Source organism: Diadema antillarum, unplaced genomic scaffold (assembly GCF_040938485.1).
Source record: "Diadema antillarum isolate AM-2024a unplaced genomic scaffold, OU_Dant_1.0 seq00000757_RagTag, whole genome shotgun sequence".
Classification (NCBI taxonomy): domain Eukaryota; kingdom Metazoa; phylum Echinodermata; class Echinoidea; order Diadematoida; family Diadematidae; genus Diadema; species Diadema antillarum.
Window position 1 is genome coordinate 183101 of NW_027271649.1, and position 21588 is coordinate 204688.

At 39.9% G+C, this 21588-nt stretch overlaps 1 protein-coding gene across 1 annotated transcript in view; it reads left to right on the top strand.

Moving 5' to 3' along the window:
• Positions 1-21588, top strand: part of LOC139738585 (pyruvate carboxylase, mitochondrial-like) — a 53735-nt gene that overhangs the window by 15965 nt on the left and 16182 nt on the right. Inside the window, exons 2-10 of the mRNA XM_071649201.1 lie at positions 3745-3977; positions 7025-7209; positions 14714-14879; positions 15903-16048; positions 17445-17562; positions 18123-18393; positions 19116-19278; positions 20215-20397; positions 20979-21216. Coding sequence (XP_071505302.1) covers positions 3788-3977; positions 7025-7209; positions 14714-14879; positions 15903-16048; positions 17445-17562; positions 18123-18393; positions 19116-19278; positions 20215-20397; positions 20979-21216 — 1660 coding nt within the window. The 5' untranslated portion in view covers positions 3745-3787. The remainder of the gene's footprint in view (positions 1-3744; positions 3978-7024; positions 7210-14713; positions 14880-15902; positions 16049-17444; positions 17563-18122; positions 18394-19115; positions 19279-20214; positions 20398-20978; positions 21217-21588) is intronic.

Sequence of the window (21588 nt, forward strand, 5' to 3'; positions counted from 1 at the left end):
AGATATTTATCATGCATGCTTGCCAACCATTTGGGGTTTCTTGCAGTGGATGTATCAAAACAGAAATGTCACCCTGAAAAACAAAATTTAGACATTGGAGCGAGGTGTAATTTTAAGCAGTGTGTATCAAATGAAAAATGTCATTGTACATGTATTTCATAAATGGAATTAAAGGACAAGTCCATCTTCATAGACATGTGGGTTGAGTGAATGCAGCAATATTAGTAGAACACATCAGTGAGAGTTTGAGCAAAATCAGAAAATCCGTGCAAAAGTTATGAACTTTTGAAGTTTCTGCTCAGTCATGGCTGGATGAAAAGACTACTACAGCTTGTGGTGTCACATGAGTACAACGATATAAAGAAAGAATAAAGAAAATTCAACATATTTCCATTTTTCTCGCATAACAAAAGAACACTCGACTTCACTCTTTCAGAAGGCAGGAGGAAAAATATTACCCTTAACATACGTCAGTAGCAAGTCGAAGAAATGTGCACTTTATTAAAAAAGTAAAGTTTTGTGAAATTTTCTTTTTATTTTCCTTACATAGTTGTACGCATGTGACATCATACACTGTAGTAGTCTTGTCTTCCAGCAGTGACTGCACAGATACTTAAAATATTCGTAACTTTTGAACGGATTGTCCAATTTTCCTCAAACTTTCACTGATGTGTTCTACTAATATTGCTGCATTCTCTTAATCCTTATATGAAGGTGGACTTGTCCTTTAAGAAAGACGTCAATGAAAGAGAAGGATACAGAGACAAATTGACAAACAGGTTTAATATCACAGTCTGCATTTAATGTAGTCATGCTACAATGATTATTGCACTGGCAATGACAACAAAGTCAAGGCATCTTGGCAGATATTGAGCAATTTTTCGTGCATGCTTGCCAACCATTTGGGGTTTTGAAACAAGTGTCACCTTGAAAAACATTTGAGTGTGATACAGTTTTTTATGTATTTAGCAGTCTGAATTCAGTGAAAAGATTCATTTTGTGTTTCAGATGGAGGTATGAAAGAAAGATGTCAACAAAAGAGAAAGATAGATAGGCAAATTGACAGAAGGTTTTAATGTCACAGTCTGCATCTAATGTACCTAGTCATGCTACAGTGATCATTGCAATGACAATGTTGACAAAGTCATAAGGCATCTTGGCAGAGATTGAGCAATTTTTCATACATGCTTGCCAACTGTTAAGGGTTGCTTGCAATGGATGTGTACTTTGCTCAAAGTCATCTTCAGGGCGATATATCTTTGTTACAGTCTTTTTAATTACAGAGAAAACCATACAGGGAGTAGCGAAGCAAAGGGAGAAAAGAGATTGCTGCGCTAATGCTGGAAACTTTTATCGGTTTTTTGACTGTAGATTGACAATGATTGTATGAGGTGATATGGTAGTAAACAGAATTCTTGTGCTAACTGTCACTTTGCATTACATCACATACACCCCATACACGTAAGCAGATTGCACTTTATTGTGCTGCTGATTCAGTTTGTGGTGGGGAGTTTCAAAGACAGGTGCTTTGTGCAGCTTTGCGTGAGTACGTGTAACAGTTTCTGTATACAGCGCATGTTTCTGAGGAATTTTAGATGGCGTGGGTGGATTGTGTTTACCTGTCCCTACGCACATGCTAGTATTTTGAGTCCTGAGCAAACGGAGGACAACGGCAGCTCCCCTGATTGGTGGATTGTCGAGGGTGTGTCTGTGCAATATGCATAGGACAGTCTTGTGTGTCGCCTGAATGTCACTTTCAGACATCCAGTGTACACAGCTGCCCAAGCAGAGTAGAGTGGTTGGTTGAGCTGTCTAGTGTACGGGTATTCAAGCCATGTGGCTATCATACCCTAATGATACTGAAACCATTGTGAATTTTAAGCTGCGGACATTTGCCAATGTCTGTCATGCGAGATATCACATTATTAATATATCTTATCTGTAATTTCATCACAAGAATTAACGTGTTAATTGTACATGTGTAAATGCACTTTTTCAAAACCTGCAGCTAGCTTACGTCCACCATATCTTTCAGAAAGCAGCAAAATCAGCACTTATCAAGAGAGGAATTAGCAGTTTCCTACATGTAAGGTACAGTACACAATGCGTTTGTGTTACTGGATGCAATAGTTTGGGGAGTTGTCAATTTCATGAATATCAGTTGAGTAGCAAAATTCCTAGAAATTCTGCAAAATGAAGCATTGTATACAATATCCATTCTTTATTGATGCCTCTGCATATTAAATATCTTTGAAAGTACAGTATGCCCTATATATGAACAGTGTGCCCTATGAACAGTGTAGAACTTATAACCTCTACAAAAAGCCACAGCTTTTAAAAAGTTTGGGAGAATACCATAGGTTAGATTTTCATACACGTGTACCAATTTTAGTCATAGTGAACGTGGCTAAAATGTAATGCAAATCCCCATTCTACGAGATATTAAAAAGTTTGAACTACACTGTACAAACTAATTGCAACAACTTGATGGAAATGACTTATTTTTTTCTAAGTTGTTTCGATATAGCTACATGTGGGTTTAAGGCTCTTGCACACACACATACACACACACCTTTCTAGATGTATCTATCCCCATTTTTATCTATTTATCCACATGTATGTGTATGCATTGTGAATACATGTACTTGTATATTTTATCTATGATTATTATAGAGAGCTCTTAAACATAGAGTGATACTCTGTACCCTTTAAACTGTTATGTACATGTACTGTATACAAATGTGTACTACCTGGTATACTATGCTACTTATTAGGCAGTAGGTACATTGTACTTTGTGGCAAATTCTTGTTGGACCACCACAATAAGGTTGTGACAAGTTCTACCTCATGGTAAAGCTTAGGTAAGCGTGAAACCTTATCCACCCTGAAAAGCATCTCTTTTTTCCTTGATTTTACAAATCAGTGCTTGGTATTGATAAGTACCTTTAACATCACCGAGAGGTAAGTCTGTCTTTGTACTGTACCTTTAGAACAGTGTGTGTGTATTTTATGTGAAATCTAGTTCCACATGTTCTGGCGCTCCACCGAATTTGGTCATGCTGCTTTGCCCCTTTTCACTTCGTCTAGTGACTTGAATCTGAGCTGTAGCAGTTCCTATCGGGCATACCATTTACTGAGATCACCTGACGGGAGCCCGAGTGAAAAGGATCACTCAGAAATGTTGGTTTGGCAATGTGACATACAACACACTCCAGCTTGGTCTATGAGATAGATCACGTCAATCAGATTATGCCATAGATTTTATGTGACTGAAAACTGGACATTTACATCTATTAGAATCATGGTTAACAAATGCATTGTGTAGTATCTGAGCTCTTTGTACATTCTGTGTCTCTTAGTCTGCCTGTAACCTGTTTGTAGCAATAGATTGATGAAATTATTAATCATTTAAGAATGATTAATTCACTACTTTCAAACTTGAATATTCTCAGTCCCTGACAATCAAATTAAATATCTTGATAAATGAAATGCATGATTTATGTGTTGACTAGATTATATGAAATTTTGAGAGCATGCAACATAATTCTGTGTCATATATGAGTAATTAAACAACTTTTTAAAGCAAATTTTTGTCGGTGCAAGTAACTGTTCTGGACTTAAGCGTTTTATGGTATTGCTCTTGTAGTTGAGAAATATTTTGCTTGCTGAAACTGCTCTTTGTATTTGATTGATTGTAGTATGTGATTTTCAATTAATTTTTTTTTTTGTTTCCATGGCAACTAGGGAGGCTGAAACTGTTGGATGTTACTGAGCACCCGGCGGGACCATGTTTAAGGTACGGGCGTCCCACGCCACGCGTCTGGCATGGCAGCTGAAGCAGCTGCAGAAGCGGGCCACGCCCTCCTGTGTGGTGCAGTCTCTGAGCGGTCTCCATGGCTACCGTTTCAAGTCCACGCTGGCAGAGGAGAAGGTGGCGGAAAAGGGGAAAATTAACAAGCTCATGGTGGCGAACAGAGGTGAGACAGGAGACAGAAGTTTTTTGTTGGCATCAAGTGCATCTGCAGTGCCGTCTGCATTCATGCACACAAACCCAAAATCAACATTTTTTTAACATTTTTTTTTTTTTTAAATTCTGTAAGGATTTGAGTTTTGCAAAGCGATGTGAAAACATGAATTCTTTTGTGTGGACACACACACACACACACACACACACACACACACACACACACACACACACACACACAAAATCAATCTTAAAATATTTATCACCAAATGCAAAAGTCAGTTCAGCATGATTGATATTAGAAGTCTCACTTTAATGTACCCTGCACAGTGTGTGTGAACAGACTTGAAAGGAAACTCAGTTTCTGTAGTCCTACATGTATAATGCAGTTCGCTACGCTGGGATTGCAAAAACTGATACACGTGTGAATGCAGCCCAAGGTTCTGAAAGGTCATGTAAAAGCAAAGGGATCAGTCATGTGATCTTCTCATTGATGCATTGACGCTTCTTCTTGCACGTAGTCATGTGACGTTTGTAAACAGAATAGCTGATGTGACTGTATCAAGGCCTTTGTGAGTATCCCTTCCCTACAAATCTAGCTTCAGAAAAACGACACCACATGCACAATGTATTGCTGCATAATGTTAGCCATGCTTTTCAGTATTTTTTATTAAATCATATTCATCTAATATCTACCAAATATTTCATCTGGTAGCCTAGGTTTACTGTTATTTTGCAAGGGCCTGTTTTTGATTCTGTTTTCACTGTCAGCCTAGGAGGGGGGCATTTTGGTTTTTGTGGTCTTTTTAGAATACATGAATATTCACAAACTGTTTTCACTGTGGTATCATGAAACAAGTTAATATATAAACAGGCACAATAAACTGAACATATTACTGTTACTGTACCTGGTACTTTCAAATATCAGCTAGAGACATTGTTGTCATTTTGATATCATAATTGAGTTATCTTTGGATAGATGCAGCTACCATGATATTACTTTTTTTTCAGTGTATATGATGGGAAGGTGTGATTTCGTGGAAGAATTTGCTCTGATTGTAACGTTTTGGGTCTGTATCCGACTGCATTGAATGATTGAATTAAGTCAGGCAGAAAAAGCTAAACAGGTGCGTAGAAGTGTGACAGACTCTCGTAGCAAATGCCCTCATGCATATCACAGATAAACCTGCTATATGTCTAACGGTAAATCCGCTGACAAGAATTGATAATGTGGCAGTCTTCCTGTTTGGCACTATGATTCTACACCTGACTCACAACACCAGCCAACCAGCCATACTCCTGGCTCAGCTGACTTTCAATAAAGACACACAGCTTTTGATTCGAACAGTTAACTCGAGGCAGTCAGACCTTTTAAGACACCATTGCCATTCTTTAAACACAACGATTGTCCGGGGTATATTTAATGGCCCACCAGAATGCATAATCAATTGCACAAGACTATCCACGTGTGTGCAGTGTGTGTTGTGTGCAGAACTCTGCGGTGCGGGTGTTACGTGGCTATAATGCCCCCTTTGCCATTTTCATTTGCATGTATTTAAGGAGTCTTGAATACTCATGCCATCAATCAAAGGCTATTGACTACATCTACATGTGACCAAATGCTTCTACTGACTATTGGGGAGATGGGCATTGTCTGATTCTCTGCCTCAGTTATACTAATCAGCCATTGATGTAACAAGCTTTCCCAGGCATGTGTACACATCTATACTATTACAGTTTCAAGGTCTTTTTGTATTTAAAGACTTTAAAAGATGTCAATAATTGATATGATTAAATGTTGTTTGATACAATCATAGCATAATTGGAGACATTGTTCAAGTACAGTAGTTTTGATCCAATTACAGTACCTTGTGCCATCCATTAGTTTGTGGGTACCAGTATATTTTAAGATATTAAGAGATTGTGCTCAGGAGTCCAGCATTCTTTCATCTTTAATTGGATTTGTTAAATTGAAAGACATGTTTGAATTGAATCAGGAAAAAAAGGAATTAAAATAAATATGATGGAAATGCTGCTAGCTAGCTACTTGTAAGTACTAGAGTGCCAAGGTCAACTTTCTGCATGCCACTCCCCTCCCCCCCCCAAAAAAAAGCTGTACTTTCACCAGTTTTGAACTGCACATTCTTATCTATACTGTACATGCTAACAAAGTTCATAAAGAAGCTTATTATTTCATTATTACACTTACTCTGTTTTTATCATGAAGCTTGGGAAAACAGGAAATTACGGCCTCTTTTTATCAGGGTTGGTATGCAGGTACATGTATTTGTTTCAATGTACTGTACATGTACCTCTAGATCTGAAATGCCAAGTCATGCATACTGTAAACGGTTTTCACAGGAAAACAGCAGTTCAAACAATCATTTAATCCACACATACACATACATTATGTACATGTATAGATATAGGAGCACACCGATCAACTCTACTTACGACGCTCAACTTACGACATTGGGAATTTTAAGTTGGTTTCCCAATGCAGGGAGATTGTGTGTACAATTATTTAAAGTCTAAAGAGCTTAGACTAGCATAACATCAATATGTGAGTACTGCAGTAAGTCCAAAGTGATCATCGTAGGATGTGTTGGATAAGCTTCTGTATTGGGAGGTGTTATTGTTTCCTTACAATTTTCAAGTAATAGTAGTGGACGTATGGTTTAGCAATCTTCAATGTATGAAGGTCAAACATTTCCAGGTTCATGGCTTTTTTTGTTTCAGAAGAGGGCCCGGATATTGATTTTGATAGTGCGTGATGTTTACCTGAGAAGCAACTTAGGTTTATTTTGCTTCCTATGGGCTGGTTCTCATCCGGCAGTGGCTACAAGTTCAACTAAACTTTAAAAGTCATAACTTTTGAACGGATTGTCTGATTTTCCTCAAACTTCACTTATGTGTTCTACTAATATTGCTGCATTCACTCAATTCACATATATTTGGGTAGACTTCCCCCGATTTCGTATTTGTTGACTTAGCAAAGATAGTGGCCCACGTGACAGCAAAAGTCGTAACATCACTTGTAACGATTGTGTTCCTCTGTAGGAGAGATTGCTATCCGCGTGTTCCGAGCATGCACAGAGCTGGGCATCCGTACCGTTGCTATCTATTCGGAGCAGGACAAGGCCAACATGCACCGCGGCAAGGCGGACGAGGCCTACCTCATTGGCCAGGGTCTGCCCCCGGTGGCAGCATACCTGTCTGTGCCAGAAATCATAGAGATCGCCAAGGTATGTATGTATGTATGTACAGTACGCGCAATAAGAAACGCCTCCGTCAATTTCGTTTTCCAACGAAAGTTCGTTATCGATCGAGTAGCAACGAAATCTGGACGAAATTTGGACGAAATTTCGTTATCGATCCAGTAGCAACGATTCTGACGCTTTGTGGACGCATTTCACGCACGACCGCCCGCTCAATTCCGTTCGGCAAATGCGTTGCTCATTCGGAAAATGCGTATTAGGAGCTCGGCAGTTTCGTCCAAATTTCGTTAGAAGCGTCCGTGATCCAAGGCGCACATGGAATACAGTACACACGTGTGTGTGTAGTGGCCACATCCACAGCCGCTAGCCGGCAAGAATCACTGCAAGATTAGACTCAACAAGTAGCACAGCGGTCGGGAATGAGAACAGTAGACAGGCGTGGAATTCACCTGATACACATAATAATATTAAAAATGGTAACATGTATACATATATCGATGCCGTTTTCATTGAAGCAATTTGTAAAAGTGTTAGTTTCCCTTACCCTAGCTGTAAGTACGGCACCGTTAGCAGATTTTTCACTGCATTTAGTGAAAGTCACCTGATACATCACATGGTGGTATGCGGGCTGCATGTAACCAGGGAATGTGCACGTGTGGGAAAGGCGAGTGCGCCGTATGTGCGTCGCCATTGCTATGGCATGGCTCGCTCGGCTGAACGAAACAGAGATGTTATACGATGTAGTAGTTCACGTGTTTTGTTTTGTTTTTTTACAAGCAGAAAATAAACAACTGTTGATCATGAAATAGACTAAATTACCAATCAGAGATCATTCGGGTTCATAGTATTTAAGAGAAATCACGCAATTTTGGCGAGGGTGAACCCACAGGAACCCACAGGAACCTTATCGTAGAATGCCGACCAAAAAGAAAATGGTTTCACTAAAATTGCGTGTACGTAAAATCCATTTGAGTATAGAAAGAAAATCAACCCCCAAAAAGAGGAAAAAAGAAATTAGAAGGATTTGTTCGCCATTATTTGGTCATTAAATATATTTTCTTTCTTCAGCAATTGCGCGTTACATTGCCCGTTTTTTTATTGCTTCAGGGCCCTGTTGCATAAAACCCTTACCGCTGGACTTACCGCTCCTTTCTAGCGGTAAGTCTTCAAATCAGCGGTAAATTTTATAATCCTTGATGCTGATTGGCTGTGATGCCTAATTTTGATGGTAGTTACCATTGAAATTCAATGGTAAGTTTTATGCAACGGGCCCCAGAAAAGCAAAAAAAAAAAAATATATTCAAAACAAGACAATACGTTTAATTCTTAGTTTGATATCGTTTATTTCTTTATTGGACGGAGAGATAATTCAGACGGTACGTGGAATTTTCAAAGCGACTAATTCAGACTGATTCTTAGTTTGACTTGGCTCTTTCTTTCTTTCTTTCTTTCTTTCTTTTTTTTTTGGGGGGGGGGGGGGGTGGGGGGTTGAGGGTCATGTTCGTTGTACCCATGCACCCATAAGGTTCGTTAGTACGAAAATGAAACATTCAGATACACGCGACTTCCCTACACGAAAAATAGATGTTCGTATATTTTAAAATGTGATAGTCAAATTATGATTCATAATCCGAAAATGCACGAATGTTTGTGATTGGATAGGTGCGTTATTGTCGGATTAGCAAACCTTCGGAGTACTGTAGTATCGAGCCTGTTGTATTCACGGATAAACGAACTTTTGGAATAATGAATTTTATATTCAGAGCAAGACATTAAGTTTAATTCTTATTATAGTTTGACATCGTTTATTTCCTAGTTGTGAAGCGGGAAGCGAGAGATAATTCTGAAAAGAAGTATACAGACGGAACGTGAAATATTCAAAGCAGCTATGAGATTAAATCTTAAGTTGTTTATTTGTTTGTTTGCTTGCTTGTTTGTTGTTATGCTCAAGTGTTGGTGTATACATTTTTATTTTTTTAGGGGGGAGGCATTTTTGTAGTACCCACTGCACGTAAAGTTCGCTGATGCGAAAGTGATAAAATGTTCCGTAACACGCAAATTCCATACACCTTGTAGATGTTCCTACCTAGTGTGAAAATAAAATGTATTACTATTATTATTTTTTTCCCCATTGTTCGATTAGCAAACCTTCGGAGTGTCAATCCTTTCGTTTTCGGATAAACGAACTTCCTTAACTCACAACACCACTTTCACAGTAACAAACTAGTCATTATTTTATTCGGGCATTGAGAATAGTTCAGGAAAGAAACATAGAAGGGAGGAAAATCTTTAAGGCAAGAATTACGATGGATTCTTAGTTTGAAATCATTTATTGATTTCCTTGGTGTTCATTATTCCGAAAAAGAAAACGGGTGCGCTATTCCGATGGTTACGGCGTTATTTCGAATCCGAAACACGCATATTCCTTGTGCCTATCCATGGATTCGAAAATGTAATCATGCTGCGGGTGATTGCTATAGGGCCATATATTGTTTTATTTCTGTCTATTGTTATATTATTATTATTTTTTATTGTTATTATTATTATCGTCTTTAACACTATCAACTAATATTTTGATTAACGAGCATTTTGTGGGCTGTTTGTTTGTTTGTTTGTTTGTTTGTTTGTTTGTTTTGTTTTTTTTTTTTGGGGGGGGGGCATTGCCCGATTAGCAAACCTTCGGAGTGTCAATCCTTTTGTTTTCGGATGAACGAACTTCCTTTCCTCAGAAGAAGAAATCAGAGTGACAAACTAGTCATTATTTTATTCGGGCATTGGGAATAGTTCAGGAAAGAAATAGGAGGGAGGAATCCGAAACACGCATATTCTGTGTGCTTATTTATACGTCATGTTTATTGATATGCTGCGGCTAAGGGCCTATTGGAGGTCGTTATACCTCTCGTTTGGTGTACGATTTCTTTCGTTTCATATCACTTTATTTGTTCCCTTCATATTCTGAAATATCTAAAGGTAATTCTTTCAATTGCCTCGCACTGTATGCATTTTCGTAACGGCGATTTCCCGCTTTGCTGCAGTATTTCGAAGGGTGTTTGATGCCAGCCGCTTCGGTGTGCTCTGTGGTAATGTTTATGTAGTTGTCGGGGAGGTTGTTGATACTTTGTCTGTTGACATTTATTTTCGTACAGGCAGGGGCGGATCCAGGAATTCTGTACAGGAGGGGGGAGGGGCGCAACTTATATTTCTGGTGCCACTTCCGGGTTTCACTTCTATTTTTTTTTCACAATAAATAAAGGGGGCGTGCGCCTCATGCGCCCCCTCTGGATCTGCCACTGCTACGTGTTTATCTCGAGTGATGGTGATCGTGTTTCTAAATGTTTATAAAAAAAGGACAACATTATCTGAGTGATGCCTGATGATAGTGCAGGTGATGATAATCAACGATGCTGATGTAAAAGACGGCTTGCTGTGGATGCTGAGCGTTTATACGTGCCCTTCGTTTATTTAAATAAGTTTTCCCTCTTTTACTCTTCTTTCCCCTCCCAAGAATGATAAAAAAAGAAAATACAATGTACCTACACCTCACAACAAAAGGAACCACGTGTGAACAACCATCGTTAAGTTCAATCGAAACGTTCATTTTTAGCAAAGAATAAGGGGAAAACACGAGTGACGGAAAATGATAGAAGCGACGAGATTGTCTTCTTGTGTATAATGCGGTCTCTTGGGATTGGAAAAACCCCACCCTCGGATCCCTTTGTGGAAATTTCCACAAAACCAGGTGCGTGCCAGACCCCAGGTGCCAGATGAAAGAATGCGCGTACTGGTGTAGTATATCGATCGAAGAACTCGCTGGTGAGTTGAGTTAAAGGAATCATTGCAAAGATGTGCCGATTCTTTCGCCTTTCTTTAGGCGCATACATCGAACAGTCGATTATTGTGTACTTGATCTAAGTACAATGTATTTATATGTTCCCGAGCTGTAAAAAGGAATTGATTAATCACTCAAAAATGCAATCACAGATTATGAAAGGTCTCATATGCCTAGACAAATTCACTGAGATGTCCTATGTGAGATGCAGCCACCACCCGATTAAACAGCAAAATCATGACAGTAAAATTTCACGCTCACCAAAAGTGCCTATTACTTTTCATATGAATTTTGGTTATCAACACTCGTTCGTGGATTTGTTTGTTTGCATGTTTTGTGTGTATTATTCCTCGATCGTGAAAGACGTAATAATTATCGCATCGAACGTAAACTGTTTACCGTAACTAAGCCTATGGCGCATTCGATCCATTCAACTTGCAGTAACCTCTAAGGCAGTAAGTAGCACATGGTGCATTCCTTTGAACCACGTGTTTCGCATATCGGCACATCCAAACACATTAGCGATCGTCGTTATGGCAAACTTTCCGATTACAGTCGGGGGAGAAGAAATCGTAATACTGTACATGTACGGACGAAAGTGATTATGCTTAAGATCAAATAAAATGAAGGAGTTTGAAAACAACTTGGCAACACTCAATCAAGTTTTGCATTCTCTCACACAAAAGCTCTCTTGAGAAAATGAAAGCATTCCCCCTCCCCTGCTAGATAATGGCAGTTTTCATTACTAGCCCAGCAAGTTTTGGGAGTGTACATGAATGTTTTTAGGATAGAGTCAAAAGGGACCTAAGCTTTCGATCATAGCAGAATCTTCGTCAGAAGCAAAATGGCAAATAGGCAGAAAAAGCAACCACACACATGTAAAGCGACTTCACACAACAAGAACAGTCAGGAACAGGCAAAGGGACACGGAACAAAGAAAACAAAAGGAGAGGGTAGGAAGTCATGGGCAAGGAGCCCAACAGGTAAAGGGAGGGGGATTAGAGCAGGAGGATGGACAGACAAAAGGCAGGGGAATGTTAGTAATGATCGCCATGAGGGCCAGGGGGCAACCATTGAAGGAAAAGGATGAATATGGAGGCAACATCAAACAAGTTAAGGAACAACAGAGAGATAAAGAAAGGTAAAGAGTGAAATAGCAACAGCAAAGGGGGGGGGGGGGGGGTGTGAGCAAACAGCAAGCCCTAGAAAGGATCTGTACAAGTACCAAGAGGAGGCAACAAAATGAAAGTGAGAGTCAATCAACAAATGCAATTAACCATATCAAAGTATGGTAATATTAATACGGTAATAATGATGATATTGACAAAACAAATTAGAATAATAATCATTAAAGCACATAAAAAAAAGGGGGGGACACAAAGTCCATGGGAGAGAAAATGTATACTTGCAAAGCAAGTATCAATAGGCAAAATAAATACATTTCAAAGAGCTGGTTCATATGAAATCACCTTTGATTTATGATTTTACAAACAAGAATTTTCATCGCTTACCTATTTCTTTTATTACTTTCGTAATGTCATATTTCATGATGGTATGTGTTCTGTCTTTACATGGCAAGATAGGGTTTTTTTTTTTTTCCATCCAGGGTCAAAAGAAGAAAGTGATAGAAGGATAATTTAAGGGATAGAATGAAACACCTACTCAGCAGGCTCTTGATATAACGCAAAAGCAATTCATCAGAAATGCAGTACAGTTCTAAATAATTTATCAGTGGAAAAATGAGCAAAGAAAATGGGATTTCGAGTTCAATAGGAGTAGGCCTGTAGGAACATCGCAATTTACAGACTTGGACCTGATGCAAACATATTGTCTAGCTTCTGGTTGAGTTTCTTCAGAGACATACATTTTGGTAGCAGTAAACCAGAGTGAACAAGCAAAAGGATACAATTAAGTGAAAAAATGAAATGCAGGTCTCTTAGACCACTCCAGTGCACGATCGAGCGAGCAACACTAAAACAGCCCCCAGGGCCAGGCCATGTCGTCAGTGTCACTCTCGTCTTAGATCATACAGGCCTACATTGTACATGTATAGGCTACTCGTTTCGTACTCGTCATCGCCAACGTCATGATGGTCGGTCACACGAAATAAATTGCATCATCATAAGAGCTCTTATATTAACACCACTAGATAGTAGAATCATTGTCATTATCACTATCATTCCAGTCAATCTCATCCAAAGCGAAACCCTCAAAATCCTCAAAATCATCGTGGTTAATACTCTCACAAAACACATCTGTAAACGATTCAGACATCGCAGACCTAGCTACACATCTTGCACACAAAAATGAAATGGAGGTGAAAAACTACAATGAATACACAAAAACTATCGACGATGGCATTTTACCGTAGCAGAAAATACACAGAGTATCTTGCACCGGAAAAAAAAATGGATGTGGAAAACTACGATGAGGAAAACTAGGGTGAAAACCCGATGCGTGAAGATGAACGATGAAGACACTTTGCGGTAAAAATACTTACACGGAAACAAACGAGTGGGTACGATTTTCTCGCACACACATGGAGATAATCGACACATCGTTCAATCGAAAAACTCAACAAACACTCGAACAAAAACTCACCCCAAATTGTGGCAAACAGGGTAATCACTTAATAAAAATGAGAAAAAAACACTCTCAGAAGTATGATTGTACTCTGAAAAGAAAGGGATACAATGATACGGAAGCAAAAGAGAGAAAATGAGAGAAATGGATGGGAAACCTAGAGAACTTTGACGAAAGAAGAGCTAGCGATTCGCGATTAGAGCTAACTTTGTATACACTGTAGCTGTGTGTGTGATCGCGTGTACAAAGGGTTGAAAGCGTTGAAAGCGTTGAAAGCATTGAAAGCGTTGAAAGCGTCCACAGCTTCGGAAAAGCGTTCGGGGATTTCGTTGAATTCGTTGAATTCGTCCAAAATCCGTCCATGAAGTCTGGACGCAAAAAGCGTTGAAAACGTCCGGGGCGAAATCAACAACGCTAAAAGCGTTGGGACGAAATTTGGACGCACTTTCGTCGGGCGTTTTCTATTGCGCGTACTGTATGCATGCTCGAAAAGGCTGGCAGCCCGTCCACTTGGCAGAACCCAGAGAGAGTACAGTGTTGTCTGTCAGTCTACTCATCAGATGTCCACGAAATATGATGATTTGTATCAGATAACCACCTGTCAAACTCAGGCATTAAAACATGCATGTGACCTTCCAGCATTTTACCAAGATAATATTGATGGCTTTTATACTGAAAAGAAAAAAAAAAATCCCAACAACACCAAAAACCTGCAAACATGTAGTTATGTAGCAAAATTAGTTGTTTTGATTTTTTCAGTAATTGAAATTTTTCAATAGCAAATTTCAAAGTCTAAAGCCATTGGCCTCAACTCTTTGGCTCCTACAATTTTTTTTTTGAGGCCCAGTAGCATATTAATCTTTTTTATTTCATTTTTGGATGATGTTGCGGCCCAGTGGTTCAGAAGCGCGTGTCTAAAGGATACTTTGAAATTCAACGGGTAAAGTTTTTATGCCATATTGTTGTAGTGTTTGATATTGACTGAATGTCTTCAAGGGCACATTTTCATTCTCACTTGACTGTATTATAACTTTTATTTTATGACTTTTGTGATGAAACTGAGATTACTGAGATGATGATGATGATAATGATGTTAATGTTCATGACTTGACCCTTCAGAAAAACAAGGTAGATGCCATTCACCCAGGCTACGGGTTTCTCTCCGAGAGGGCCGACTTTGCCAAAGCCTGCACCGAAGCAGGCATCAAGTTCATTGGCCCCGCCCCCAAGGTGGTCCACCAGATGGGGGACAAGGTGGAAGCCAGACAGATCGCCATAGAAGCAGGTATATGTACATGCCCTCCTAGATGGCACACAGACCTATTTTCATAGAGTTTTATTCTTCGGATGGAAAGGAAGGGAGGACCCACTTGCCACTGTCTCCCTTTCTCTCTTGGGAAAAAAAAATACCACCAGAAACCAAGAAATATAAACAAAAACCAAACAAAACATAACTAATCAACTTTACGAAACTGCTTTATCCTTCTGTTAATAGTAGGGTGCTACTAGCCCGGAGGCCCAATTACCCAGGGCAAATAGAAAGCACAGATGGGCAAGTAAAGATGAATGGGCACTTGACTTGACAGTGTGACCCTCTTCTCACCAGAAGAGCCATCTTGTTTTTCTGTGCTAGAGGAAACATTTGAGTCAATTGCCTGAATTTGATTTATTTTCTTTTTACGACACAGCAACATATACACAGTTTACAACATTGGACGATCAGTCATGAAAACAAAATATACGTAGGCAGTGCATGGTATGAAAGCGAGATGTATGGAATCCTCATTTAAGAAAAAAAATCGCTAGAAGCCACTGGTACTAATCACGACAAACACTTGCAAAGCATGCAAATATCTAAAAGAATGTTTATTACTGTAGATAATGTTATGAACAATACAAAGTATTTTATAAAGGATGAATGAATGTCCTTTTATTATTCAAGTCTTTTTTACTTGTTATGGGATTATCTGACATCACTTTTTTAATTAATAGGGCAAGCTCAAAAATATTCTTGGCTCATTTGTTGAAATGAAATTCAAATAATTGGCACAAGAATGTTTTGTGGTTTGTTGGATATGTCCTTACAGTGTAATGTGTGCTCTTGGGAATTTTTTTTCAAATCTTACACTGTTTATTTATTCATTTACTTGTTTATTTATTTATTTATTATTATTATTATTTATTTATTTATTTTATTTTATTTATTTTTTTTTTTTTTGGGGGGGGGGGGGCTTTTCATTGGAGAAAATGCTAATCAAAATCTGTACATATAATTGTTTTGATTAAAAAAAAAAAATCCCCGTCTCAGGTGTGCCAGTCGTACCAGGCACAGATGGCCCTGTCACGACATCACAGGAAGTGAGAGAGTTCTGCGAGCAGCACGGCTTCCCCATCATCCTCAAGGCTGCCTACGGAGGGGGCGGTAGAGGAATGAGGGTGGTGCGCTCCATGGATGTGAGTGTGTGACTCCAACTTCTTCCAACTATTAATCCATGGAAGGGGGTTGCTCATGAGTTGCAATAGTCACGGGTCTAATAGAGAAAAAGGTCCAGAAAGTGGGATGCTCAGGAGTTTGATTTGGGTCATGGAGAACAAGGCCCAGACCACAGACAAGATGCATATGTATATTTGCAAAGCAAAGTATATCACCGACCATTGTTTGGTCAATTTAGTCATATTTTGATATATGGATGTGGTGTAGGCCATAAATGTAAATTCAATGTTCAGAGGAAGACAACACAACTTTTCTCCTATACCATTGTTGCAAGATTGGAATCATCTTTATTTACTGACAGTCACTTTCATGTGAATATACCCTGGGTTAAGTGTTCACTTTCAATATATTTAACCCTAACTGCACTGGGGGGGGGGGGGGGGGGGGGCTGGGAGGCCCCCCACCCCCCTCTATACTTTTGGTGATTGCATCGCGACCGCTGGGAATTTCGGTTTCTCGCTTCATGACTTTTTCCCCTGAAGTCTTGTGCACATTTTGATACCACATTTGTCCATATCGGACCTACCTAGGGGGTGTTATGGGCCAATTTGTATGCGCATGTCATTAAAACGGCTAATCGCTGCATATATTTGTGTACAGTTACATACTGTCAATAGACCATGGCTTGCATTACTTTATAAATTTTGCTCAGGAATTGGTTTTCCACTTGGTTCATGCTTCTATATTGTTCTGAAATAAATTGGGCAAAGTTTAGAAACAATGATATACATAAGGAATATAAAACAACAGAAAACATAAGAAATAAAAACAATACAAAACATAACTAAAAAGTTGTTTTTTTCTCATTTTTTTTTTCTCTCTCTGATTTATTTCACATTTGGGAAACATTATTCTTCATTATTACAGTTTTCATGTAATTTTGTACTCGTTTAGGCTGAAATTATGAAAATATCCCCCAAATGCATAAAATACGCATTATGAATAATTAATTAGATAATCATGCAAAAATTAAAATAAATTACACCATCAGATTCAGCACACGAAGATCTATCAGCATGCAAATTTTCAAGTTCATCGGACATTGCGTTTCGGAGATCAATGGGGGGGGGGGCCTCCCAGCCCCCCCCCCCCCCCCCCCCAGTATTTTCATGGAGCCAAATAGCCCAGTACAGTAAGGGTTAGGTTAATCGAGTTCAATTTTAGTCTGATTAAAACATTTTGTGTATGAGATATGTGGTAAGGATGGACTCTGAACTAGTCAAAGCTTTGTTTGTGTATGGAAAAACTCCATATTTGACTGATTTGGCATCGTGTATTTCTGTGTTGTTGTTGTTTTTTTTCACTTATGATAGGCTCATAGTCTTCACTTAACCTGTGCTCTGTTTTGTATTGCAGGAAGTGACCGAGAATTTTGAAAGGGCGTCGTCGGAAGCCCTGGCAGCATTCGGTGATGGCTCCATGTTCATAGAGAGGTTCATCGAAAAGCCGAGACACATTGAGGTCCAGGTGCTAGGTACGATGTGTAGAGTGGACAGCAAGGGACTGTTCTTTCTTGTTTGAGGCTTGTGTATGAAAAAACAAGATTGGTCAAAATCAACCAAAACATTTTAAGCCTCTTTATAAATACACAGCATGATTACACAGATGCCAGTGTTGGTAACAGCTTAACAACATTATTGAATAGATCCCAATTTTGTTGTGGCATTTCCGTAACGATGGAGTGTTCATTAAATGAAATCCTATCAATCCAAGATATTATGTTCTTTGTTAAACTGGATGTAATGTGTCTTGGTAAATCCCGGAATTCAATAAATAATTGTATAACTGAATCCTGTATGCTCTAAATGTAATAATAGTTGGATATTGTCACAAGCATAAAACAAACATTTTATGATGATATTTTAGATGCCAGCGGAAGTTTTGTGCAACTAGATAAGATCTGTGATAAAGGACACCATTCAAAAAACTGTCAGAAATTAATTGCTTACAGAGATTAAGCTGTCAATCAAAGACAGTGTTCGGGACTGTCTCTCTGTTCATATTTTCCATCCTGCCTGTTCTCTGTGTCCCTAGGGGACAAATATGGCAATGTGATTCACCTGTATGAGCGTGACTGCTCCGTCCAGCGGAGGCATCAGAAGCTGGTCGAACTGGCCCCGGCCCCCCTCCTGGACCCCGTCCTGCGGGACAAGATGACCTCAGACGCTGTCAAGCTCTGCCAATCAGTCAACTACGAGAATGCGGGGACGGTGGAGTTCCTGCTGGACCAGGAAGGCAACCACTACTTCATTGAGGTCAATGCCCGGCTTCAGGTGGAGCACACCGTCACGGAGGAGATCACAGGGTAAGAGGGTCAGGCTCTCTCGGATACCTCTAGCATCGCTATGGGTGGAGCAGTGGCGGATCCAGGGGGGAGCGCACCGGGCTTGCGCCCCCCTTTATTTTTTGCTAAATCATAAGAAATAAAAAGAAAAAATGGGGGGGGGGCACGTGAGCCCCCTTTTAATTTTGTAAAGGCACCCTCCCCCCCCCCCCCCCCCCCCCCTTATGGAATTCCTGGATCCACCCCTGTGGAGGCTATGTTTTTCCACACTTCACTCACACCATGCCACAAACCTCTGTGGATGATTGTGCCTTTTATCATGAGATATGAATTTGAATATAATCATGCTATGTCCACTTTGATGTGTTTAGTTTTGCTTCTTAAGCGATTTGTGTGAAGAAAATGAGCTCGAGAACCCAATAAAGATTAACATAATGATATTGTTGGATGAAAGGAGAGGAATATTGCATATTGGGTTGGGCTTCCTGTAACTCTGTTTCTCTGGCATGAAAAGGGGGGGGGGGGGAGGGAGCTATTAATGCCAACATGTCACTATTGATTATGTCCTCAGTGCATCAGATGTCTGTCAGCTTTATACCGTAAGGCTACATCTGATGCACAGCAGCTTATGTTGCATGGCAACAACCTTGGATGATTTTAGACCAGGTATTTTTTTTTTCCACTGCATGCTCATGTTGCTTTTCAATCTGACCACAGACTTTTGGCATTTCGTGTGCACCTAGGGTTGATCTGGTACAGTCTCAGATCAAGATTGCTGAAGGCTACAGTCTTCCTGAGCTGGGTCTCTCGCAGGATGATGTCCACGTCCAAGGCAGCGCCATGCAGTGCCGCATCACGACTGAGGACCCCGCCAAGAACTTTCAGCCGGACACTGGCCGCATAGAGGTGAGAGGCGGACAGTATCTGTCAAGCCTTATGAAACTGATGTGCCTTGTAAAATGTTGGAACAATTATTTGTTGCAAAAATGTGAATTTGATGGTGGTAATCAGATGAGGCAGGTTAAAGACTTCCTGATGCCAAAAAGGCTTGCATTTTGGCATGTTCTCAAAAAGAGGAACTTAATTATTCTAGCATGCTGAGCAGTTTTTCCCAACACTAAGAGTTATATAGTATAGCAAATCTGGCCACTCACAAATTTCACTCTTTAAATCATGTGAGGGCATTTTTTTTTTAAAATCGCTTTTATTTTTTCATAGCTTCATTTAAACACATTATCAATACACTGGGAGCACATAGCGCTATGCAACTCATACCCCTTTTACACCAGTCAATTGGGGTTACCCAGGTTATTCGACAGGGATTCAGATGTAGAACATCCATGATAAATTTTCATCAAACTAGCGAATGAGCTTCCCATTCAATTTCTCTTGTCTGCTCTTCTGCAGTGGAAGTATGTTATGACGCGACAGCCCACATGACATGGTGGTATGCTGATGTGTGCTTTTCACTGGAAGTTTTTCACTCTACAGGGTCACCTGTGAGTTCCTAGGGACACTCTAGTTTACCAGGGATGGTTCGGGGGTAAAATTTCTGCACAGTCACCTGGCATTTCACCCAGGATTTCACCTGCAAGATCTTTCATACTGCAAGATCTCCCAGGTTCATCAGGGATATCTTGGGGGAAATTTGCTAAGCTTGATAAGGGTATTGGATATTTTTATAACCGATATCATTGTAAAAAAAACAAAAAAAACAAAACGTACCTCTGGGAGTTGATATGTCGCCTTTCGTCTATGATACTTCTATGTGATGGATGAATCCGTCTCAAAACTTTACATGCTTGTTATACATGAATTACCTGAAACTGCATGTATTCCTAGGTATTCCGGAGCGGTGAGGGCATGGGGATACGTATAGACAGTGCTCTGGCCTTTGCTGGTGCCATGGTGTCTCCTCACTATGACTCGCTCCTCGTCAAGCTCATCTCAAGGTCAAGGGACCACCAGAGCTCAGTGCGCAAGATGTTGAGGGCGCTGGCAGAGTTTAGGATCCGAGGAGTCAAGGTGAGGACAAAAAAACGAGGGGAGGGGCATTTGTGTGAATGCAGGACCTTTGTCCTTTGTTGAGCATTACAAAGTTTATATCTATTTGTATGGTGATCAATGCAATGCACATGCATACATGTCAATATGGGCTTGAGGATTTGAATCGGCAGTGGACACTGTTATGACTCAACGATGGATCTCCCAAAAAGTTACTAAATTGGGACATGTATCTTATTTAGTGTGTAGGAGCTGATAAATTGAAAGCAGCATTCCCTTGCATAGAAAGGAATTAACAGTGTGGACTGCACAGTGTGTATTTTCATACAGCTTTGATAAGTTACTAATAGAATGCAGAAAATGTTTCCTTCTGAATTATCTGTATGTACTTAATCTTGGAGATATCAAAGGCAGATGTTATTAGTTATTCTGTGCAAAAAGGGAAAAAAAATAATAAAAACACTGAAAGCATGGGGAAAAAAGGTGCAATTTCAATTTGGATGAAGGCAATAATTTTTTCAAAAAGACCTGTTAGTGTTGTCTCTCTGTAACGTTGAGGTGTTGTCATTCACTCTCTTATGATAAATTGCTTTCTTTGGCAGACAAACATTCCATTTCTGGAGAACGTACTGAGGCACGAACAGTTTGTGTCGGGGCAGGTCAACACGTCCTTCATCGACGAGAATCCCAGCCTCACCCAGGAGTTCATCCCCAGTCAGAACCGGGCCCAGAAGCTCCTCTACTACTTCAGCAACCTCCTGGTCAACGGTTCAACCACGCCCCTGGCTACGGGACTCCGCCCAGCCAACGTGGCCCCTCCCATCCCAGAAGTTCCCTTCAGTAAGTCACGCCTTGCACCTCTTGCCTGTGTGTTGTTGTTGTGTTTTTGTCCTATTCTGTGCTTGGTTGGTAGCTGTCATTTTTGTTTGTGGTTAATAAGTTTTGTGATTGTGTTTTTCTTTCTTTTTTCAGACACCCTGTTATGCCCTAGTACAACGGTGTAGTGATTTCTTGTGAGATTGTACCTGCTCTGTGTGGTTTGTGGAGACTACCAAGTCATAATAGAGTACCAAATTGGGATGTCACAGCCATTCATTGCCATGGTAACTGGTTCTAGACAACCTCACCTGGCACAGTCTGTGAACACTATTGTTGCTAACCATACTTGTACTGTCAAACCTGTCTCAGCAACCACCTGTCTATAGCAGCCAC